Source organism: Salvelinus namaycush, chromosome 8 (assembly GCF_016432855.1).
Source record: "Salvelinus namaycush isolate Seneca chromosome 8, SaNama_1.0, whole genome shotgun sequence".
Classification (NCBI taxonomy): Eukaryota; Metazoa; Chordata; class Actinopteri; order Salmoniformes; family Salmonidae; genus Salvelinus; species Salvelinus namaycush.
In genome coordinates this window covers 4,785,658-4,811,335 of record NC_052314.1, presented here as the reverse complement: position 1 = coordinate 4,811,335, position 25,678 = coordinate 4,785,658, and the positions used below count along the sequence as shown (strand labels likewise).

Below are 25,678 nucleotides of genomic sequence, written 5' to 3'. Positions count from 1 at the left end.
TCTTGTAGAAAGGAGGTGTGTGAGTCTAACACGATCATGTGTCCGCTGTGTGACAAGAGATGCAAAGTGTGGCTACTCAGCGATACCTGCCTCTACGCCAAGGTACTCGCTCACTCACTCACTCACTCACGCACGCACTCTCTCTCTCACTCACTCGCGCACTCACTCGCTCAGTCACTCACGTACTCACTCACTCATTAGTAAAAACGATATATATATATTTTCTTCAAAAAACAATAAAACTCGACAAGTATCAATACAAAAGCATTTGCCTCCAGAACAGCCTGAATTGTTCAGCGCATGGATTATTTTATTTTTTGAGGGGTGGGGAGGGGTGCAATTTTGGGGTGGGGGGGTGGAATTCTTCCCGAATTTAGTGATATTCAATTGGTAGTTATGATCTTGTCTCAACGCTGCGAAGGTTGCGTCCTCCGAATCATGACCCGCCAGGCCGTGCTGCTTCTTAACACACTGCTCGCTTAACGCCGAAGCCAGTAGCACCAATGTGTTGGAGGAAACACCATTCGACTGACAACAGATGTCAGCTTACAGGCGCCCAGCCCGCCACTAGGAGTCGCTAGAGCCAAGGAAGGCCCCCCGGCCAAACCCTCCCCTAATACGCTGGGCCAATTGTGCCCTGCCTCTGGGGCTCCCGGTCACATCCGTCTGTGACACAGCCTGGAATCAAACCCCAGGCTGTAGTGGATCCTCAGCACTGTAATGCAGTGCCTTAGACTGCTGAGCCACTCGGGAGCCTTTACAGCATGGATTCTACAAGGTTTCGGAAAACGTTCCACAGGGATGTTGGTTCATGCTGACGCGATGGCATCACACATTTGCTGCAGATTGGACGGTGGTAATTTCACGCTGGTGGAGCTGTTGACGTGGTCCTCCAGGGTCTTGAGAAGGTTCTGTCATGGAGCTGGTGATGTGATCTTAAAGGGTCTTGAGAAGGTACTGTCATGGAGCTGGTGATGTGGTCCTCCAGGGTCTTGAGAAGGTTCTGTCATGGAGCTGGTGACGTGGTCCTCCAGGGTCTTGAGAAGGTTCTGTCATAGAGCTGGTGACGTGATCTTAAAGGGTCTTGAGAAGGTACTGTCATGGAGCTGGTGACGTGGTCCTCCAGGGTCTTGAGAAGGTACTGTAATGGAGCTGGTGATGTGATCTTAAAGGGTCTTGAGAAGGTTCTGTCATGGAGCTGGTGACGTGGTCCTCCAGGGTCTTGAGAAGGTACTGTCATGGAGCTGGTGACGTGATCTTAAAGGGTCTTGAGAAGGTACTGTCATGGAGCTGTTGACGTGATCTTAAAGGGTCTTGAGAAGGTACTGTCATAGAGCTGGTGACGTGGTCCTCCAGGGTCTTGAGAAGGTACTGTCATGGAGCTGGTGACGTGATCTTAAAGGGTCTTGAGAAGGTTCTGTCATGGAGCTGGTGATGTGATCTTAAAGGGTCATGAGAAGGTTCTGTCATGGAGCTGTTGATGTGATCTTAAAGGGTCTTGAGAAGGTTCTGTCATGGAGCTGTTGACGTGATCTTAAAGGGTCTTGAGAAGGTTCTGTCATGGAGCTGTTGACGTGATCTTAAAGTGTCTTGAGAAGGTACTGTCATGGAGCTGTTGACGTGATCTTAAAGGGTCTTGAGAAGGTACTGTCATGGAGCTGGTGATGTGGTCCTCCAGGGTCTTGAGAAGGTTCTGTCATGGAGCTGTTGACGTGATCTTAAAGGGTCTTGAGAAGGTTCTGTCATGGAGCTGGTTCCTCATTGGGGTTCCAAATGAAGGACAGTGTTGAAGGCCACTTCTTCCACATGGAAGATGCCACCGAAGACCTCTTTGTAGGCGGTGATGTCAATGACCCTTTGCGTAACGGTCGGCTGCCGTGCTTGCCAGTAATTCCAGCACCTCAGCTGGATCTCTTAACTCTTGTCGTTCTCAAACACCGCCATGACCACTGTCTTGACTTGGTTTGAGGACAGGCTAGCAGAGCTTGCCAGCCCCTGGAGGGAAATGGGGGAGAACTGGCCATTTCTTGAGGTAAAACATGAGCAGCTCAGATGACTTGTGCTGGGTGGCTTCAGGGGCTCCCAGATTTAACTGGTAATCATTCCTTTATTTCTCTGGAGGGGAGTTTGTGTAGGAGTAAAAGTACACTAGGCTGGGCTCCTCGACACAGGGATCGCTTTAGGGTAGAGTCTGCTCAGTGGTAGAGCCTCAGAAAGCCTGTCTCTGTGGAGCCGAAGATGTTGTTTTTTAGTATATATATTCTTTCAAATTTATTCTTTCAAATCTGGAAAGATATTGAAGCAAGAATTCACAATTCTCAAAGTGCAATACATCTTTAAACATTTAATATGAAATATGTTTTATGTTATTGTATTTTTTTCAAATCAAATTATATTTGTCACATGCCCCGAATACAACAAGTGTAGACCTTACAGTGAAATGCTTACTTACAAGCCCTTAACCAATAATTATTTAAGAAGTTTAATTTAAAAAAGTGTTAAGAAAAAAATTGAAAATAAAAGTAACAAATAATTTAACAGCAGCAGTAAAATAACAATAGCAAGGCTATATACAGGGGGTACCGCTATTTTATTTGACCTTTATTTAACTAGGCAAGTCAGTTAAGAACAAATTCTTATTTACAATGACGGCCTAGGAACAGTGGGTTAACTGCCTTGTTCAGGGGCAGAACGACAGATTTTGTACCCTGTCAGCTCGGGGATTCAATCTTCCAACCTTTCGGTTATTAGTCCAACGCTCTAACCACTAGGGTAAGGCTTAAAACAAACAAAATAATTAAAATAATTAAATACAATCTCACCATCAAATATCATTGAGTATTCTCATGGCTTGCTACTGCATTATAAACTGTGGTGGTGCAGTGCTCTAAGCAATGTGCTCCCACTTCGAGCATCATGAATTCACACCCAGTGCTGGCCAAACATTTAATTCATGTAATTAATCTGATTCATTGAATTAATTTGATTCATTTTTACCTTGGCAGCACGGGGATTTGAACTTGCAACCTTTCGGTTACTAGCTCAACGCTCTAACCACTAAGCTACCCTGCCGTTATTGAGTCAATGTGTGGGGGCACCGGTTAGTTGAGGTAATTGAGGTAATATGTACATGTAGGTAGAGTTAAAGTGACTATGCATAGATAATAAACAGTGAGTAGCAGCAGTGTAAAAGAGGGGTTGGGGTAGCCCTTTGATTAGCTGTTCAGGAGTCTTATGGCTTGGGGATAGAAGCTGTTAAGAAGCCTTTTGGACCTAGAATTGGCGCTCTGGTACCGCTTGCCGTGTGGTAGCAGAGAGAACAGTCCATGACTTGTGTTGCCTTCCTCAGACACAGCCTGGTATAGAGGTCCTGGATGGCAGGACGCTTGGCCCCCGTGATGTACTGGGCCGTACGCACTACCCTCTGTAGTGCCTTGCTGTCGGAGGCTGAACAGTTTCCATACCAGGCAGTGATGCAACCAGTCAGGATGCTCTCGATGGTGCAGCTGTAGAACCTTTTGAGGATCTGAGGACCCATGCCAAATCTTTTCAGTCTGCTGAGGGGGAATAGGCTTTGTCGTGCCCTCTTCATGACTGTCTTAGTGTGTTTGGACCATGATAGTTTGTTGGTGATGTGGACACCAAGGAACTTGAAACTGTCAACCTGCTCCACTGCAGTCCAGTCGATCAGAATGGGGGCGTGCTCGGTCCTCCTTTTCCTGTAGTCCACAATCATCTCCTTAGTCTTGATCACATTGAGAGGTTGTTATCCTGGCACCACACGGCCAGGTCTCTGACCTCCTCCCTATAGACTGTCTTGTCGTTGTCAGTGATCAGGCCTACCACTGTTGTGTTGTCTGCAAACTTGATGATGGTGTTGGAGTCGTGCCTGGCCATGCAGTCATGAGTGAACAGGGAGTACAGGAGGGGACTGAGCACGCACCCCTGAGGGGCCCCCGTGTTGAGGATCAGCGTGGCAGATGTGTTGTTACCTACCCTTACCACCTGGGGGCGGCCCGTCAGGAAGTCCAGGATCCAGTTGCAGAGGGAGGTGTTTAGTCCCAGGGTCCTTAGCTTAGTGATGAGCATTGAGGGCACTATGGCGTTGAACACTGAGCTGTAGTCAATGAATAGCATTCTCACATAGGTGTTCCTTTTGTCCAGGTGGGAAAGGGCAGTGTTGAGTGCAATAGAGATTGCATCATCTGTGGATCTGTTGAAGCGGTATGCAAATTGGAGTGGGTCTATTTTCTTCTAAGCTTATGTGATTACAGAGGAAACTAAAGGATTAGCCCATTCAGCTGAAACCACAATATTTAAATACAGTAACCACCAAAGTTATTGGCACCCTTGCCAAAGATGAGCAAAAATGACTGTGTAAAATAAATACTACAAGTACTGAGCTATATTGTATGCTCCCAAAAATTTGAAGAGTATACTCTTTTGTGCTATATTGTATGCTCCAAAAATGTTCAAGATTATACTCTTTTGTGCTAATACAATTGCTCAGGAAAATATATTTTTTTAAACAAGTAATAATAAAATTTCTCAAAGGGATAGGTTTAACAAATGATTGATACTCCTGTTTTCAATACCTGCAAGGATAACAACAACGAGCCTTTTTTCTAGAATTGTTTTTGAGATTGGAGACGTGACGACCCTCCCTCTCTGTCTGACGTATTTTTATGAGATTGGAGACGTGACGACCCTCCCTCTCTGTCTGACGTATTTTTTTGAGATTGGAGACGTGACGACCCTCCCTCTCTGTCTGACGTATTTTTATGAGATTGGAGACGTGACGACCCTCCCTCTCTGTCTGACGTATTTTTATGAGATTGGAGACGTGACGACCCTCCCTCTCTGTCTGACGTATTTTTATGAGATTGGAGACGTGACGACCCTCCCTCTCTGTCTGACGTATTTTTTTGAGATTGGAGACGTGACGACCCTCCCTCTCTGTCTGACGTATTTTTATGAGATTGGAGACGTGACGACCCTCCCTCTCTGTCTGACGTATTTTTATGAGATTGGAGACGTGACGACCCTCCCTCTCTGTTGACGTATTTTTATGAGATTGGAGACGTGACGACCCTCCCTCTCTGTCTGACGTATTTTTATGAGATTGGAGACGTGACGACCCTCCCTCTCTGTCTGACGTATTTTTTTGAGATTGGAGACGTGACGACCCTCCCTCTCTGTCTGACGTATTTTTATGAGATTGGAGACGTGACGACCCTCCCTCTCTGTCTGACGTATTTTTTTGAGATTGGAGACGTGACGACCCTCCCTCTCTGTCTGACGTATTTTTATGAGATTGGAGACGTGACGACCCTCCCTCTCTGTCTGACGTATTTTTATGAGATTGGAGACGTGACGACCCTCCCTCTCTGTCTGACGTATTTTTTTTAGATTGGAGACGTGACGACCCTCTCACTCTGTCTGACGTATTTTTTTGAGATTGGAGACGTGACGACCCTCCCTCTCTGTCTGACGTATTTTTATGAGATTGGAGACGTGACGACCCTCCCTCTCTGTCTGACGTATTTTTTTGAGATTGGAGACATGACGACCCTCCCTCTCTGTCTGACGTATTTTTTGGAGATTGGAGACGTGACGACCCTCCCTCTCTGTCTGACGTATTTTTATGAGATTGGAGACGTGACGACCCTCCCTCTCTGTCTGACGTATTTTTATGAGATTGGAGACGTGACGACCCTCCCTCTCTGTCTGACGTATTTTTATGAGATTGGAGACGTGACGACCCTCCCTCTCTGTCTGACGTATTTTTTATGAGATTGGAGACGTGACGACCCTCCCTCTCTGTCTGACGTATTTTTATGAGATTGGAGACGTGACGACCCTCCCTCTCTGTCTGACGTATTTTTATGAGATTGGAGACGTGACGACCCTCCCTCTCTGTCTGACGTATTTTTATGAGATTGGAGACGTGACGACCCTCCCTCTCTGTCTGACGTATTTTTATGAGATTGGAGACGTGACGACCCTCCCTCTCTGTCTGACGTATTTTTATGAGATTGGAGACGTGACGACCCTCCCTCTCTGTCTGACGTATTTTTATGAGATTGGAGACGTGACGACCCTCCCTCTCTGTCTGACGTATTTTTTTGAGATTGGAGACGTGACGACCCTCCCTCTCTGTCTGACGTATTTTTTTGTTTCACATTGTGAGGGATCTTAGACCTTCATACATAATCTTTCCAGAGGCTGGATACCCTTCGGTTTGTGCTTATGGACTGACTGCCCTTTTCAATTCAAACCCCCATTTTTTCAATGGGGTTCAAGTCTGAAGACTGAGATGCCCATTGCTAAAAATCTTCTTTATAGATTTTGATGTTTGCTTGGGGGCTATTGTCTTGCTGGAAGATCCACTTGCAGCCAAAAGCTTCAGCCTACTGGAAGAGGAAAGCGGGTTTTTGGCTACAATGTCCTTGTGCTTTGTAGAGTTCATGATGACGTTGACCAGTGGAAGCAAAAAAAAAAAAAAAACATTAAATTAGATATCCACCACCATATTTTGACAGTAGGTATTATTTTCTGTCTATGCATCCTTCTTTCGACACCAAACCCACAACTGGTGCGTGTGTGAACACTACAAAAATATGTGTTGTGGAACTGGTTTCTAACAAGTGTCGTCTCTTTCTCTACAGGTCAGCATCCTATTTGACAACGAGGGGACGGTTATGTTTGCCATGTTCATGGCAGTATGGAGTGAGTCTATACATATGATATTACCTTAAATATATGTCTACTATGTTCATGGCAGTATGGGGTGAGTCCTATATACTCCAGTAGTTCCATTAAGATATGTTATGTTTTCAGTGCTGAGAAAGCTACAGATGTAGGATCTCAATTTGACCTGTATTGCAACTAAATAATCTTGCAGCAAAATGATTTTAACGTTCAGTCGATAATGTTGCTTGATCTGTGGTTCGATCAAAATGAAGTTACATGAAAAGTGGAATACTGTTCATATAACCATGTGTTAGTGTGGGTTTTCATTGAATTTATGTCAATCACAAAGCTCATCTGCATTTCCCAGCAACAAATTAAGATCCTACACCTGTACTAATAGGAATCATTGGTTACCAGTTTGTTTCTGCTCTCTTGCTAACTCCTGGAATTGTCTTGACGTTTGGTGTGACAATGAGTGACAAGGTGTTGGCCAGATAGCAGACACAGATCTGGGACCAGGCTAGGATGATTCTATCAATGTCTTTAAAACATCTCTTATGTTGTTGTTTTTATGTTATTATCAGGTAGTCTTAAAGATATGTTATTATGGGATAGTCTTAAAGATATGTTATTATGGGATAGTCTTAAAGATATGTTATTATGGGATAGTCTTAAAGATATGTTATTATGGGGAAGTCTTGCATACGGCAGTAACTTAAAGATATGTTATTATGGGGTAGTCTTAAAGATATGTTATTATGGGGTAGTCTTAAAGATATGTTATTATGGGGTAGTCTTAAAGATATGTTATTATGGGATAGTCTTAAAGATATGTTATTATGGGATAGTCTTAAAGATATGTTATTATGGGATAGTCTTAAAGATATGTTATTATGGGATAGTCTTAAAGATATGTTATTATGGGATAGTCTTAAAGATATGTTATTATGGGATAGTCTTAAAGATATGTTATTATGGGGTAGTCTTAAAGATATGTTATTATGGGGTAGACTTGCATATGGTAGTAACTTAAAGATATGTTATTATGGGGTAGTCTTAAAGATATGTTATTATGGGGTAGACTTGCATATGGTAGTAACTTAAAGATATGTTATTATGGGATAGACTTGCATATGGTAGTAACTTAAAGATATGTTATTATGGGATAGACTTGCATATGGCAGTAACTTAAAGATATGTTATTATGGGATAGTCTTGCATATGGTAGTACCTTTCAGATATGTTATTATGGGATAGTCTTGCATACGATAGTACCTTTCAGATATGTTATTATGGGATAGTCTTGCATACGATAGTACCTTACAGATATGTTATTATGGGATAGTCTTGCATACGGTAGTACCTTTCAGATATGTTATTATGGGATAGTCTTGCATACGGTAGTACCTTTCAGATATGTTATTATGGGATAGTCTTGCATACGATAGTACCTTTCAGATATGTTATTATGGGATAGTCTTGCATACGGTAGTACCTTTCAGATATGTTATTATGGGATAGTCTTGCATACGGTAGTACCTTTCAGATATGTTATTATGGGATAGTCTTGCATACGGCAGTACCTTTCAGATATGTTGTGGTTTTAGCGCTGAGATACAGTACTGCTGTCGTTGTTTCTCCAGCCACCTTGTTCCTGGAGTTCTGGAAACGACACAGAGCCTCCTATACATGTGAATGGAAGGTGTTCGACTGGTGTGAGGAGGAGGTATGGTCCCGCTAAACACATTCTCTTTTTGGTCAATTTTTGTTTTCTGATTCTGATCTGTATATGTACATGTCCCGACTGAACCCCTTGGAATAGGGCCCTGTGAAACTGGTGGGATTGTTGTCGACCGAGTGTTATAATAGCACTATGTTCCTCTATCTGTAGGAGGAGCTGATCCTGGAGATAGTGAACAATGCAGAATGTGCGCCTAAGGAACACAAGCACTCCTACCTACGCAGCACCCTGGTCCTCATCCTGGTCACTCTTATAGTGAGTGCCTATTTTACAAACGGCTTGTTTGAAACCAGTTTGAAAGGCACATCTGGCCCACAACTTATGGTCTAAAGATGAATCTGGCTTCATCTCAAGACAGCTCCATATAGGGACAGTTCTGAGCAGTATCGGGACAGCTCCGTACAGGGACAGTTCTGAGCAGTATCAAGACAGCTCCATATAAGGACAGTTCTGAGCAGTATCAAGACAGCTCCGTACAGGGACAGTTCTGAGCAGTATCAAGACAGCTCCATATAGGGACAGTTCTGAGCAGTATCAAGACAGCTCCATATAGGGACAGTTCTGAGCAGTATCAAGACAGCTCCATATAAGGACAGTTCTGAGCAGTATCGGGACAGCTCCGTACTGGGACAGTTCTGAGCAGTATCAAGACAGCTCCGTACTGGGACAGTTCTGAGCAGTATCAAGACAGCTCCATATAAGGACAGTTCTGAGCAGTATCGGGACAGCTCCGTACTGGGACAGTTCTGAGCAGTATCAAGACAGCTCCGTACTGGGACAGTTCTGAGCAGTATCAAGACAGCTCCATACAGGGACAGTTCTGAGCAGTATCAAGACAGCTCCATATAGGGACAGTTCTGAGCATTATCAAGACAGCTCCGTACAGGGACAGTTCTGAGCATTATCAAGACAGTTCTGAGCATTATCAAGACAGCTCCGTACAGGGACAGTTCTGAGCATTATCAAGACAGTTCTGAGCATTATCAAGACAGCTCCGTACAGGGACAGTTCTGAGCATTATCAAGACAGCTCCGTACAGGGACAGTTCTGAGCAGTATCAAGACAGCTCCATATAAGGACAGTTCTGAGCAGTATCAAGACAGCTCCATATAGGGACAGTTCTGAGCATTATCAAGACAGCTCCATATAAGGACAGTTCTGAGCAGTATCAAGACAGCTCCATATAGGGACAGTTCTGAGCATTATCAAGACAGTTCCATATAAGGACAGTTCTGAGCAGTATCGGGACAGCTCCGTACAGGGACAGTTCTGAGCATTATCAAGACAGTTCCATATAAGGACAGTTCTGAGCAGTATCAAGACAGCTCCGTACAGGGACAGTTCTGAGCAGTATCAAGACAGCTCCATATAGGGACAGTTCTGAGCAGTATTTCCTAAAGAGAATGTTTTTATAGCTGCTGCTGATCATCGGCCTGGCCCATGCCCTGGTGGTGTTCCGGGTGGTTGCCACGGTGATGTTGGCTGAAGGATCATGGGAGTTCCTGAGTGACCACTCCAACACGGCCGCTGTGATACTAGGAGCAGTGCTACACTACTTCACCATCACCATCATGACACGGGTACACACTGTGTGTGTGTGTGTGTGTGTGTGTGTGTGTGTGTGTGTGTGTGTGTGTGTGTGTGTGTGTGTGTGTGTGTGTACAGATTGATCAGTTGGGTGTGGCCCATGGCTATTTCCCTGTCTGTAATCCTGCTAGTAATTTTACCATTTACCCTTTACCCTTTATCTGACTGTGTTCTTCTATCTTTGTAGGTCAACAGGATTGTGTCGCTGAAACTCTGTGATATAGGTTGGTGACATTTTACATGATTCAAAGTACTTTTCAGTTCGCGAGGAGTTTTTGTGATATTTGCGTGCAAAAAATGCTTGATTTGCTGCGGCAATTCGGATATTTTGCATGGCAATATGCAAGGATTTTGTCCAATTTGTTGCGAAAATGCGCTGACAAAGGGAAAAGGTTTGTTGACGTGTGGCTTGATTGAACCACATTATGCAGAAATAGTTCCGTGATTTGTCAAATTTGCAAGCCTCCCATAATATGCGGGGAATTGTTGGTTTTGCAAAACATTTTGCGATCACAGAATCGCAAGAATCCTGGAGGGACTACATTTTGATAGTTACTCTGTAGACTGTCATCTTGTGGTGTGGTTGCGAATTACAAGTGTTCACATTTGGTTTGTCTTTCAGAGGAGAATCAGTCGTTTGCTGCCTCTGAGAGAAGCTTCACTGTCAAGATGTTCACCTTCCAGTTCTTCACCCTCTTCTCCTCTCTCTTCTACGTTGCCTTCTTCCTGGGCAGGTGAGATCTCCACAGTCTAATCATCTGGTATGATGAAGAGTGTTTGTGAACGTAGAGAAGAGAAAGAAACAGCCTGAGAGGTTTGAGTTCCATTACATTGTTTGTAGAGCATCCTGTGCTGGAGTTTCTTCCTTTTTGTTGATCAGATTTCACTCCCTGAGCAGCTGAACAAACCATAGGTGTGCATATAACACTTTGTCAATGGAATTAAGAGTAGTGACATGTTGGATGAATTACAGTAGTGACATGTTGGTTGAATTACAGTAGTGACATGTTGGATGAAGTTAAGAGTAGTGACATGTTGGATGAAGTTAAGAGTAGTGACATGTTGGATGAAGTTAAGAGTACTGACATGTTGGATGAAGTTAAGAGTAGTGACATGTTGGTTGAATTACAGTAGTGACATGTTGGATGGAGTTAAGAGTAGTGACATGTTGGATGAATTACAGTAGTGACATGTTGGATGGAGTTAAGAGTAGTGACATGTTGGATGAAGTTAAGAGTAGTGACATGTTGGATGAATTACAGTAGTGACATGTTGGATGAAGTTAAGAGTAGTGACATGTTGGATGAAGTTAAGAGTAGTGACATGTTGGATGAAGTTAAGAGTAGTGACATGATGGATGAAGTTAAGAGTAGTGGCATGTTGGATGAATTACAGTAGTGACATGTTGGATGAAGTTAAGAGTAGTGACATGTTGGATGAAGTTAAGAGTAGTGACATGATGGATGAAGTTAAGAGTAGTGACATGTTGGATGAAGTTAAGAGTAGTGACATGTTGGATGAATTACAGTAGTGACATGTTGGATGAAGTTAAGAGTAGTGACATGTTGGATGAATTACAGTAGTGACATGATGGATGAATTACAGTAGTGACATGTTGGTTGAATTACAGTAGTGACATGTTGGTTGAATTACAGTAGTGACATGATGGATGAAGTTAAGAGTAGTGACATGTTGGATGAAGTTAAGAGTAGTGACATGTTGGTTGAATTACAGTAGTGGCATGTTGGATGAATTACAGTAGTGACATGTTGGATGAATTACAGTAGTGACATGTTGGTTGAATTACAGTAGTGACATGTTGGATGAATTACAGTAGTCACATGTTGGATGAATTACAGTAGTGACATGTTGGTTGAATTACAGTAGTGACATGTTGGATGAATTACAGTAGTGACATGTTGGATGAAGTTAAGAGTAGTGACATGTTGGATGAATTACAGTAGTGACATGTTGGATGGAGTTAAGAGTAGTGACATGTTGGATGAAGTTAAGAGTATTGACATGATGGATGAATTACAGTAGTGACATGTTGGTTGAATTACAGTAGTGACATGTTGGATGAATTACAGTAGTGACATGTTGGTTGAATTACAGTAGTGACATGTTGGATGGAGTTAAGAGTAGTGACATGTTGGATGAAGTTAAGAGTATTGACATGATGGATGAATTACAGTAGTGACATGATGGATGAAGTTAAGAGTAGTGACATGTTGGATGAAGTTAAGAGTAGTGACATGATGGATGAAGTTAAGAGTAGTGACATGTTGGATGGAGTTAAGAGTAGTGACATGTTGGATGAAGTTAAGAGTAGTGACATGTTGGATGAATTACAGTAGTGACATGTTGGATGAAGTTAAGAGTAGTGACATGTTGGTTGAATTACAGTAGTGGCATGATGGATGAAGTTAAGAGTAGTGACATGTTGGTTGAATTACAGTAGTGACATGATGGATGAGGTTAAGAGTAGTGACATGTTGGATGAAGTTAAGAGTAGTGACATGTTGGATGAATTACAGTAGTGACATGTTGGATGAAGTTAAGAGTAGTGACATGTTGGATGAAGTTAAGAGTAGTGACATGTTGGTTAAATTACAGTAGTGACATGTTGGATGAAGTTAAGAGTAGTGACATGTTGGTTGAAGTTAAGAGTAGTGACATGATGGATGAAGTTAAGAGTAGTGACATGTTGGTGGAAGTTAAGAGTAGTGACATGATGGATGAAGTTAAGAGTAGTGACATGTTGGTTGAAGTTAAGAGTAGTGACATGTTGGATGAAGTTAAGAGTAGTGACATGATGGATGAAGTTAAGAGTAGTGACATGTTGGATGAAGTTAAGAGTAGTGACATGTTGGATGAAGTTAAGAGTAGTGACATGATGGATGAAGTTAAGAGTAGTGACATGTTGGATGAATTACAGTAGTGACATGTTGGATGAAGTTAAGAGTAGTGACATGTTGGATGAATTACAGTAGTGACATGTTGGATGGAGTTAAGAGTAGTGACATGTTGGATGAAGTTAAGAGTAGTGACATGTTGGATGAAGTTAAGAGTAGTGACATGATGGATGAAGTTAAGAGTAGTGACATGTTGGATGAAGTTAAGAGTAGTGACATGTTGGATGAATTACAGTAGTGACATGTTGGATGAAGTTAAGAGTAGTGACATGTTGGATGAATTACAGTAGTGACATGATGGATGAATTACAGTAGTGACATGTTGGTTGAATTACAGTAGTGACATGTTGGTTGAATTACAGTAGTGACATGATGGATGAAGTTAAGAGTAGTGACATGTTGGATGAAGTTAAGAGTAGTGACATGTTGGTTGAATTACAGTAGTGGCATGTTGGATGAATTACAGTAGTGACATGTTGGATGAATTACAGTAGTGACATGTTGGTTGAATTACAGTAGTGACATGTTGGATGAATTACAGTAGTCACATGTTGGATGAATTACAGTAGTGACATGTTGGTTGAATTACAGTAGTGACATGTTGGATGAATTACAGTAGTGACATGTTGGATGAAGTTAAGAGTAGTGACATGTTGGATGAATTACAGTAGTGACATGTTGGATGGAGTTAAGAGTAGTGACATGTTGGATGAAGTTAAGAGTATTGACATGATGGATGAATTACAGTAGTGACATGTTGGTTGAATTACAGTAGTGACATGTTGGATGAATTACAGTAGTGACATGTTGGTTGAATTACAGTAGTGACATGTTGGATGGAGTTAAGAGTAGTGACATGTTGGATGAAGTTAAGAGTATTGACATGATGGATGAAGTTAAGAGTAGTGACATGTTGGATGGAGTTAAGAGTAGTGACATGTTGGATGAAGTTAAGAGTAGTGACATGTTGGATGAATTACAGTAGTGACATGTTGGATGAAGTTAAGAGTAGTGACATGTTGGTTGAATTACAGTAGTGGCATGATGGATGAAGTTAAGAGTAGTGACATGTTGGTTGAATTACAGTAGTGACATGATGGATGAGGTTAAGAGTAGTGACATGTTGGATGAAGTTAAGAGTAGTGACATGTTGGATGAATTACAGTAGTGACATGTTGGATGAAGTTAAGAGTAGTGACATGTTGGATGAAGTTAAGAGTAGTGACATGTTGGTTAAATTACAGTAGTGACATGTTGGATGAAGTTAAGAGTAGTGACATGTTGGTTGAAGTTAAGAGTAGTGACATGATGGATGAAGTTAAGAGTAGTGACATGTTGGTTGAAGTTAAGAGTAGTGACATGATGGATGAAGTTAAGAGTAGTGACATTTTGGTTGAAGTTAAGAGTAGTGACATGATGGATGAAGTTAAGAGTAGTGACATGTTGGATGAAGTTAAGAGTAGTGACATGATGGATGAAGTTAAGAGTAGTGACATGTTGGATGAAGTTAAGAGTAGTGACATGTTGGATGAAGTTAAGAGTAGTGACATGATGGATGAAGTTAAGAGTAGTGACATGATGGATGAATTACAGTAGTGACATGTTGGATGAAGTTAAGAGTAGTGACATGTTGGATGAATTACAGTAGTGACATGTTGGTTGAATTACAGTAGTGACATGTTGGATGAAGTTAAGAGTAGTGACATGTTGGTTGAAGTTAAGAGTAGTGACATGATGGATGAAGTTAAGAGTAGTGACATTTTGGTTGAAGTTAAGAGTAGTGACATGATGGATGAAGTTAAGAGTAGTGACATGTTGGATGAAGTTAAGAGTAGTGACATGATGGATGAAGTTAAGAGTAGTGACATGTTGGATGAAGTTAAGAGTAGTGACATGTTGGATGAAGTTAAGAGTAGTGACATGATGGATGAAGTTAAGAGTAGTGACATGTTGGATGAATTACAGTAGTGACATGTTGGATGAAGTTAAGAGTAGTGACATGTTGGATGAATTACAGTAGTGACATGTTGGTTGAATTACAGTAGTGACATGTTGGATGAATTACAGTAGTGACATGTTGGTTGAATTACAGTAGTGACATGTTGGATGGAGTTAAGAGTAGTGACATGTTGGATGAAGTTAAGAGTATTGACATGATGGATGAATTACAGTAGTGACATGATGGATGAAGTTAAGAGTAGTGACATGTTGGATGAAGTTAAGAGTAGTGACATGATGGATGAAGTTAAGAGTAGTGACATGTTGGATGGAGTTAAGAGTAGTGACATGTTGGATGAAGTTAAGAGTAGTGACATGTTGGATGAATTACAGTAGTGACATGTTGGATGAAGTTAAGAGTAGTGACATGTTGGTTGAATTACAGTAGTGGCATGATGGATGAAGTTAAGAGTAGTGACATGTTGGTTGAATTACAGTAGTGACATGATGGATGAGGTTAAGAGTAGTGACATGTTGGATGAAGTTAAGAGTAGTGACATGTTGGATGAATTACAGTAGTGACATGTTGGATGAAGTTAAGAGTAGTGACATGTTGGATGAAGTTAAGAGTAGTGACATGTTGGTTAAATTACAGTAGTGACATGTTGGATGAAGTTAAGAGTAGTGACATGTTGGTTGAAGTTAAGAGTAGTGACATGATGGATGAAGTTAAGAGTAGTGACATGTTGGTTGAAGTTAAGAGTAGTGACATGATGGATGAAGTTAAGAGTAGTGACATGTTGGTTGAAGTTAAGAGTAGTGACATGATGGATGAAGTTAAGAGTAGTGACATGTTGGATGAAGTTAAGAGTAGTGACATGATGGATGAAGTTAAGAGTAGTGACATGTTGGATGAAGTTAAGAGTAGTGACATGTTGGATGAAGTTAAGAGTAGTGACATGATGGATGAAGTTAAGAGTAGTGACATGTTGGATGAATTACAGTAGTGACATGTTGGATGAAGTTAAGAGTAGTGACATGTTGGATGAATTACAGTAGTGACATGTTGGATGGAGTTAAGAGTAGTGACATGTTGGATGAAGTTAAGAGTAGTGACATGTTGGATGAAGTTAAGAGTAGTGACATGATGGATGAAGTTAAGAGTAGTGACATGTTGGATGAAGTTAAGAGTAGTGACATGTTGGATGAATTACAGTAGTGACATGTTGGATGAAGTTAAGAGTAGTGACATGTTGGATGAATTACAGTAGTGACATGATGGATGAATTACAGTAGTGACATGTTGGTTGAATTACAGTAGTGACATGTTGGATGAATTACAGTAGTCACATGTTGGATGAATTACAGTAGTGACATGTTGGTTGAATTACAGTAGTGACATGTTGGATGAATTACAGTAGTGACATGTTGGATGAAGTTAAGAGTAGTGACATGTTGGATGAATTACAGTAGTGACATGTTGGATGGAGTTAAGAGTAGTGACATGTTGGATGAAGTTAAGAGTATTGACATGATGGATGAATTACAGTAGTGACATGTTGGTTGAATTACAGTAGTGACATGTTGGATGAATTACAGTAGTGACATGTTGGTTGAATTACAGTAGTGACATGTTGGATGGAGTTAAGAGTAGTGACATGTTGGATGAAGTTAAGAGTATTGACATGATGGATGAAGTTAAGAGTAGTGACATGTTGGATGGAGTTAAGAGTAGTGACATGTTGGATGAAGTTAAGAGTAGTGACATGTTGGATGAATTACAGTAGTGACATGTTGGATGAAGTTAAGAGTAGTGACATGTTGGTTGAATTACAGTAGTGGCATGATGGATGAAGTTAAGAGTAGTGACATGTTGGTTGAATTACAGTAGTGACATGATGGATGAGGTTAAGAGTAGTGACATGTTGGATGAAGTTAAGAGTAGTGACATGTTGGATGAATTACAGTAGTGACATGTTGGATGAAGTTAAGAGTAGTGACATGTTGGATGAAGTTAAGAGTAGTGACATGTTGGTTAAATTACAGTAGTGACATGTTGGATGAAGTTAAGAGTAGTGACATGTTGGTTGAAGTTAAGAGTAGTGACATGATGGATGAAGTTAAGAGTAGTGACATGTTGGTTGAAGTTAAGAGTAGTGACATGATGGATGAAGTTAAGAGTAGTGACATTTTGGTTGAAGTTAAGAGTAGTGACATGTTGGATGAAGTTAAGAGTAGTGACATGATGGATGAAGTTAAGAGTAGTGACATGTTGGATGAATTACAGTAGTGACATGTTGGATGAAGTTAAGAGTAGTGACATGTTGGATGAATTACAGTAGTGACATGTTGGATGGAGTTAAGAGTAGTGACATGTTGGATGAAGTTAAGAGTAGTGACAGGTTGGATGAATTACAGTAGTGACATGTTGGATGAAGTTAAGAGTAGTGACATGTTGGATGAATTACAGTAGTGACATGTTGGATGGAGTTAAGAGTAGTGACATGATGGATGAATTACAGTAGTGACATGTTGGTTGAATTACAGTAGTGACATGTTGGATGAATTACAGTAGTGACATGTTGGTTGAATTACAGTAGTGACATGATGGATGTAGTTAAGAGTAGTGACATGTTGGATGAAGTTAAGAGTAGTGAGATGTTGGATGAAGTTAAGAGTAGTGACATGTTGGTTGAATTACAGTAGTGACATGTTGGTTGAATTACAGTAGTGACATGTTGGTTGAATTACAGTAGTGACATGTTGGATGAAGTTAAGAGTAGTGAGATGTTGGATGAAGTTAAGAGTAGTGACATGTTGGATGAAGTTAAGAGTAGTGACATGTTGGTTGAATTACAGTAGTGACATGTTGGTTGAATTACAGTAGTGACATGTTGGATGAAGTTAAGAGTAGTGACATGTTGGATGAAGTTAAGAGTAGTGGCATGTTGGATGAAGTTAAGAGTAGTGACATGTTGGATGAAGTTAAGAGTAGTGACATGATGGATGAAGTTAAGAGTAGTGACATGTTGGATGAATTACAGTAGTGACATGTTGGTTGAATTACAGTAGTGACATGTTGGATGAAGTTAAGAGTAGTGACATGTTGGATGAAGTTAAGAGTAGTGACATGTTGGTTGAATTACAGTAGTGACATGTTGGTTGAATTACAGTAGTGACATGTTGGATGAATTACAGTAGTGACATGTTGGTTGAATTACAGTAGTGACATGTTGGTTGAATTACAGTAGTGACATGTTGGTTGAATTACAGTAGTGACATGTTGGATGAAGTTAAGAGTAGTGACATGTTGGATGAATTACAGTAGTGACATGTTGGATGAATTACAGTAGTGACATGTTGGTTGAATTACAGTAGTGACATGTTGGATGAATTACAGTAGTGACATGTTGGTTGAATTACAGTAGTGACATGTTGGTTGAATTACAGTAGTAAAATGTTGGTTGAATTACAGTAGTAACATGTTGGTTGAATTACAGTAGTGACATGTTGGTTGAATTACAGTAGTGACATGTTGGTTGAATTACAGTAGTGACATGTTGGTTGAATTACAGTAGTGACATGTTGGTTGAATTACAGTAGTGACATGTTGGTTGAATTACAGTAGTGACATGTTGGCTGCTCTTCTCAGGATAAATGGACACCCCGGTGGCTACGTGCGGATAGCAGGGAAGTGGAGGCTGGAGGAGGTGAGGGATCCTGAAGGGATCCAGGAACATTTTTAACAATTTGATTATCCTTCACAAATACTGTTGAAATGGGAGTGGAAATTTACCTGATGCTAGCTAAATGCTGTATGTCGTCCCCGTGCAGTGCCACCCCAGTGGCTGCCTCACAGACCTTTTCATCCAGATGGCCATCATTATGGTTCTGAAACAAACGATCAGCAACGTCTTTGAGTTCGGAGGCCCGTAAGTCTACATCAACACAAGTACATTGCTGCGGTGTATGTTGATGAGGGAAAGTTGATTTTACATCTCTTATTGTTATGGACAGATTTGGGTTAGACATGAATGAAACAGGTGATACTTAAAGTTAGTGCTAGGACTTCCTGCGAGAGAAATGTGTGGTCAGGGGTTGGCAGAGCTCCCACTAAACCAGACCATGACCCTATATTGAATGGTCTGTCCATTTGAGTGCCCAGGTCCATCATTCAGAGCTGTTTCCTGTCTCTGTGTACAGCTGGTTCAACAGGTGGCTAAAGAGGCGGAGGACTAAGAAGCTACAGAGGAAGTGTGCCCACTGTTACAAGAAGGCAGACCAACAGACCAATCGGTGGGAAGAGCTGTGTGAGATCTGCAAGCTCAGTGATTGGCTAAGAAACTACCGTCTCAACGACGTGAACTCTTTCAGTCTCTTCAATGAGTTCCTGGAGATGGGTACGTCACAGATGACTAGGGCAAGGGTTCAGGGGTCAGCCTATTGAGAGGTTATGTTCTAATATCCACACTAGTATAACGTATTTAATGATATACCATTTAGCAGACTCTTTTTATCCAAAGAGTCTTACAGTCATACATGCATACATTGTTCGTATCGGTGGTCCCGGGAATCGAACCCACCAACTTGGCGTCGCCATGCTCTCTACCAAATTACCTTAACAGGACCGCTCAGAATGCAAACCGGTCAACACAACACACTCAAGTAGCACCATCAATACCACTGACGCAGAAAAGCCAAGCTATTTCACAGGAAACTGTGCTCCTCCTTGGTCTCAGGAAGTCAGTAGTGATGCCTTCTGCTACACATGCACAATACATGGCTTCATTGTAAGTGGTGCGTTAGTGTGAATATTGGACCAGAGGCCGTATGCTTTGAAGGTACAAGTCATTGTAAGTGGTACGTTAGTGTGAATATTGGACCAGAGGCCGTATGCTTTGTGGGTACAAGTCATTGTAAGTGGTGCGTTAGTGTGAATATTGGACCAGAGGCCGTATGCTTTGTGGGTACAAGTCATTGTACAAGTCATTGAAGTCATAGTTAGTTTGAGACTAAATGTTATTGTTTTGTTCCCTGCCCAGTTCTCCAGTTCAGTTTCACCACCATCTTTGTGGCGGCGTTCCCCTTGGCTCCCCTGCTGGCCTTAATCAACAACATCATAGAGATACGTCTCGACGCCATCAAGATGGTCAGTTTGGAGCGCAGGATGGTACCCAAGAAGACCAACGACATCGGTGAGAAACAGGACGTTAATGAAAGAGGTCTTCGGCAGTGTACATCTGATAATCTGGTTAAATATGAACGAGGTCTTCACAGTGTAGAGTACATCTTGATAATCTGGTTAAATATGAACGCGGTCTTCACAGTGTACATCTGATAATCTGGTTAAATATAAACGAGGTCTTCACAGTGTAGAGTACATCTGATAATCTGGTTAAATATGAACGAGGTCTTCACAGTGTAGAGTACATCTGATAATCTGGTTAAATATAAACGAGGTCTTCACAGTGTAGAGAACATCTGATAATCTGGTTAAATATAAACGAGGTCTTCACAGTGTAGAGTACATCTGATAATCTGGTTAAATATGAACGAGGTCTTCACAGTGTAGAGTACATATGATAATCTGGTTACATATGAACAAAGTCTTCACAGTGTAGAGTACATCTGATAATCTGGTTAAATATGAACGAGGTCTTCACAGTGTAGAGTACATCTGATAATCTGGTTAAATATAAACGAGGTCTTCACAGTGTAGAGTACATCTGATAATCTGGTTAAATATAAACGAGGTCTTCACAGTGTAGAGTACATCTGATAATCTGGTTAAATATGAACGAGGTCTTCACAGTGTAGAGTACATCTGATAATCTGGTTAAATATGAACAAAGTCTTCACAGTGTAGAGTACATCTGATAATCTGGTTAAATATGAACGAGGTCTTCACAGTGTAGAGTACATCTGATAATCTGGTTAAATATGAACGAAGTCTTCACAGTGTAGAGTACATCTGATAATCTGGTTAAATATGAACGAGGTCTTCACAGTGTAGAGTACATCTGATAATCTGGTTAAATATGAACGAAGTCTTCACAGTGTAGAGTACATCTGATAATCTGGTTAAATATAAACGAGGTCTTCACAGTGTAGAGTACATCTGATAATCTGGTTACATATGAACAAAGTCTTCACAGTGTAGAGTACATCTGATAATCTGGTTAAATATGAACGAGGTCTTCACAGTGTAGAGTACATCTGATAATCTGGTTACATATGAACGAGGTCTTCACAGTGTAGTGTACATCTGATAATCTGGTTAAATATAAACAAAGTCTTCACAGTGTAGAGTACATCTGACAATCTGGTTTAAAAAAATGTTTTTATGAGCATGTTATCAATTTCCTTGTTAGCTTGGAAATGGCATATTTTTCTGTAATATGGAACTATAGGTTATAGCTATATAATGTATAGGTATACTATATAATACCATGACATGTATAGGTATACTATATAATTTCACTTTGCAATGTATGTGTTGTCTTCTGTTTCTTACCTCAGGTGTATGGACAGATGTGTTGGAGGCCATCGGTGTGTTGGCAGTCATAGCCAACGGCCTGGTTATTGGGATATCTTCAGATTTCATCCCCCGCCTTGTATACCGCTACAATTATGGACCATGTGCCAATGGAACAGTCACGGATATGGAGTACGTCTGTCCATTCTGACTCGATGGTTGCAGCAGGTATCAGCAGGGTTAGGGCTCAATTCCATTTCAATTCAGGAAGTCATCTGAAATTCCAATTGACTGAATTTAAATGGAATTGATCCTAACCCTGGTGTGTAGATAATGTCCATTATTACCATATATGTCCGTAACCATTCCCGAGTGGCGCAGCAGTCTAAGGCACTGCATCTCAGTGCTAGGGGTGTCACTACAGACACCCTGGTTCAAATCCAGCGTCGTCTGGGTTTGGCCCGGTGTAGGCTGTCGTTGTAAATAAGAATTTGTTCTTAACTGACTTGCCTTATTAAAATTGTAAATAAATGAATGTATAACGCTACATGTTATAACCTACTGAGCCATTGGTGGTTCCTGTTATGAATGGGGACGGGTTTATGTGTCACTGGCTATGTACGTTCCAATTGGCACCCTATTCTATATATATATAGAGCACTACTTTTGACCAGGGCCTGTAGGGAACACAAGCATTCATTCAAACACTCAAAATGGACAGTTTTATCTCAATCTCTTCATTCAAAGACTCAATCATGGACACTCTTACTGACAGTTGTCGCTGCTTCGTGTGATGTATTGTTGTATCTACCTTCTTGCCCTTTGTGCTGTTGTCTGTGCCCAATAATGTTTGTACCATGTTTTGCGCTGCTACCATGTTGTGTTTCTACCATGTTGTTGTTATGTGGTGTTGCTTCCATGTTGTTGTTATGTGGTGTTGCTACCATGTTGTTGTTATCTGGTGTTGCTACCATGTTGTTGTTATGTGGTGTTGCTACCATGTTGTTGTTATGTGGTGTTGCTACCATGTTGTTGTTATCTGGTGTTGCTACCATGTTGTTGTTATGTGGTGTTGCTACCATGTTGTTGTTATGTGGTGTTGCTACCATGTTGTGTTTCTACCATGTTGTTGTTATGTGGTGTTGCTTCCATGTTGTTGTTATGTGGTGTTGCTACCATGTTGTTGTTATCTGGTGTTGCTACCATGTTGTTGTTATGTGGTGTTGCTACCATGTTGTGTTTCTACCATGTTGTTGTTATGTGGTGTTGCTACCATGTTGTTGTTATGTGGTGTTGCTACCATGTTGTTGTTATGTGGTGTTGCTACCATGTTGTTGTTATGTGGTGTTGCTACCATGTTGTTGTTATGTGGTGTTGCTACCATGTTGTTGTTATGTGGTGTTGCTACCATGTTGTGTTTCTACTATGTTGTTGTTATGTGGTGTTGCTACCATGTTGTTGTTATGTGGTGTTGCTACCATGTTGTGTTGCTACCATGTCGTTGTTATGTGGTGTTGCTACCATGTTGTTGTTATGTGGTGTTGCTACCATGTTGTTGTTATGTGGTGTTGCTACCATGTTGTGTTGCTACCATGTCGTTGTTATGTGGTGTTGCTACCATGTTGTTGTTATGTGGTGTTGCTACCATGTTGTTGTTATGTGGTGTTGCTACCATGTTGTGTTGCTACCATGTCGTTGTTATGTGGTGTTGCTACCATGTTGTGTTTCGACTATGTTGTTGTTATGTGGTGTTGCTACCATGTTGTGTTTCGACTATGTTGTTGTTATGTGGTGTTTCTACCATGTTGTTGTTATGTGGTGTTGCTACCATGTTGTTGTTATGTGGTGTTGCTACCATGTTGTTGTTATGTGGTGTTGCTACCATGTGGTGTTTCTACCATGTTGTTGTTATGTGGTGTTTCTACCATGTTGTGTTTCTACCATGTTGTTGTTATGTGGTGTTGCTACCATGTTGTTGTTATGTGGTGTTGCTACCATGTGGTGTTTCTACCATGTTGTTGTTATGTGGTGTTTCTACCATGTGGTGTTGCTACCATGTTGTGTTGCTACCATGTTGTTGTTATGTGGTGTTGCTACCATGTTGTGTTTCTACCATGTTGTTGTTATGTGGTGTTTCTACCATGTGGTGTTGCTACCATGTTGTGTTGCTACCATGTTGTTGTTATGTGGTGTTTCTACCATGTTGTTGTTATGTGGTGTTGCTACCATGTGGTGTTGCTACCATGTTGTTGTTATGTGGTGTTACTACCATGTTGTGTTGCTACCATGTTGTTGTTATGTGGTGTTTCTACCATGTTGTTGTTATGTGGTGTTGCTACCATGTTGTTGTTATTTGGTGTTGCTACCATGTTGTTGTTATGTGGTGTTGCTACCATGTTGTTGTTATGTGGTGTTGCTACCATGTTGTTGTTATGTGGTGTTGCTACCATGTGGTGTTTATACCATGTTGTTGTTATGTGGTGTTTCTACCATGTTGTGTTGCTACCATGTTGTTGTTATGTGGTGTTGCTACCATGTTGTTGTTATGTGGTGTTTCTACCATGTTGTTGTTATGTGGTGTTTCTACCATGTTGTTGTTATGTGGTGTTGCTACCATGTTGTGTTGCTACCATGTTGTTGTTATGTGGTGTTTCTACCATGTTGTTGTTATGTGGTGTTGCTACCATGTTGTTGTTATGTGGTGTTGCTACCATGTTGTTGTTATGTGGTGTTTATACCATGTTGTTGTTATGTGGTGTTGCTACCATGTGGTGTTTCTACCATGTTGTTGTTATGTGGTGTTGCTACCATGTGGTGTTTCTACCATGTTGTTGTTATGTGGTGTTTCGACTATGTTGTTGTTATGTGGTGTTGCTACCATGTTGTGTTGCTACCATGTTGTTGTTATGTGGTGTTGCTACCATGTTGTTGTTATGTGGTGTTGCTACCATGTTGTGTTTCTACCATGTTGTTGTTATGTGGTGTTGCTACCATGTTGTGTTTCTACCATGTTGTTGTTATGTGGTGTTGCTACCATGTTGTTGTTATGTGGTGTTGCTACCATGTTGTTGTTATGTGGTGTTGCTACCATGTTGTGTTTCTACCATGTTGTTGTTATGTGGTGTTGCTACCATGTTGTTGTTATGTGGTGATGCTACCATGTTGTGTTTCTACCATGTTGTTGTTATGTGGTGTTGCTACCATGTTGTTGTTATGTGGTGTTGCTATCATGTTGTTGTTATGTTGTGTTACTACCATGTTGTTGTTATGTGGTGTTTCTACCATGTTGTTGTTATGTGGTGTTTCTACCATGTTGTTGTTATGTGGTGTTGCTACCATGTTGTTGTTATGTGGTGTTGCTACCATGTTGTTGTTATGTTGTGTTTCTACCATGTTGTTGTTATGTTGTGACGCTACCATGTTGTTGTCATGTGGTGTTGCTACCATGCTGTGTTGTCATGCGTTGCTGCCTTGCTATGTTGTTGTCTTAGCAATCTCTTTATGTAGTTTTGTGGTGTCTCTCTTGTCGTGATGTGTGTTTTGTCCTATATTTCTATTTTTTATTTTTAATCCCATCCCACGTCCCCGCAGGAGGCCTTTTGCCTTTTGGTAGGCCGTAATTCTAAATAAGAATTTGTTCTTAACTGACTTGCCTAGTTAAATAAAAAATATGGTAAATGTTGCCAGTTGTGTGTGCCCTTCAGGCTACATGTTTGCTAATAGTGACAATATTTCTTCCTGTATGTTCTCTTTGTCCTATAGTTGCATGACCGGCTACATCAACAACAGCCTGTCCACAGTGTACATGAACGACCAGAGAATCTATAATGAGTTCTCACCGGACCAGATGGTGACGCCTAGCGGACAGAACGTCTCCTACTGCAGGTTCATACCAGCCCTTAATCAGCCCGAAATGATGTCCATGTTGTCCATTTTTAAACAGGGATCGTCCAGAGGATGCATCAGTATTATTTATAGAATTGATTGAAACAAGGAAAGAAAAGAAACATGCATAAGTTGTGCCTTTATACTAGGAAATGAATGATAATTTTTTTTAAATATTTTTTTTTTATTCGTTTGCATATATTTAGTACTTGTCCTTGGTTCATTCCATTGATCCCTCCAAGGATTCTCCGCTTCGTCATCGATTTGGTATTTGAATGTCTGTTTTCTCTCTCTGTCGCCAGTTATAAAGATTATAGAAGTAATGAAGACTACAGCTTGACTCCTCAGTTCTGGCTCATTTTAGCCGTGCGCTTTGCTTTTGTCATCCTATTTGAGGTAAGATAGAAATATTTAGCTCAACTAATTTGTAGACTATTTCTTGTC

At 41.0% G+C, this 25,678-nt stretch overlaps 1 protein-coding gene across 1 annotated transcript in view; it reads left to right on the top strand.

The window, feature by feature from the left end:
• Nucleotides 1-25,678, top strand: part of LOC120051660 (anoctamin-9-like) — a 52,477-nt gene that overhangs the window by 11,654 nt on the left and 15,145 nt on the right. Inside the window, exons 8-21 of the mRNA XM_038998552.1 lie at nt 9-102; nt 6,669-6,729; nt 8,337-8,419; nt 8,585-8,689; nt 9,850-10,014; nt 10,209-10,245; nt 10,644-10,755; nt 18,527-18,584; nt 18,709-18,806; nt 19,078-19,274; nt 19,917-20,069; nt 21,394-21,541; nt 25,112-25,234; nt 25,537-25,630. Of these exons, the coding sequence (XP_038854480.1) occupies nt 9-102; nt 6,669-6,729; nt 8,337-8,419; nt 8,585-8,689; nt 9,850-10,014; nt 10,209-10,245; nt 10,644-10,755; nt 18,527-18,584; nt 18,709-18,806; nt 19,078-19,274; nt 19,917-20,069; nt 21,394-21,541; nt 25,112-25,234; nt 25,537-25,630 (1,528 nt within the window). The remainder of the gene's footprint in view (nt 1-8; nt 103-6,668; nt 6,730-8,336; nt 8,420-8,584; nt 8,690-9,849; nt 10,015-10,208; nt 10,246-10,643; nt 10,756-18,526; nt 18,585-18,708; nt 18,807-19,077; nt 19,275-19,916; nt 20,070-21,393; nt 21,542-25,111; nt 25,235-25,536; nt 25,631-25,678) is intronic.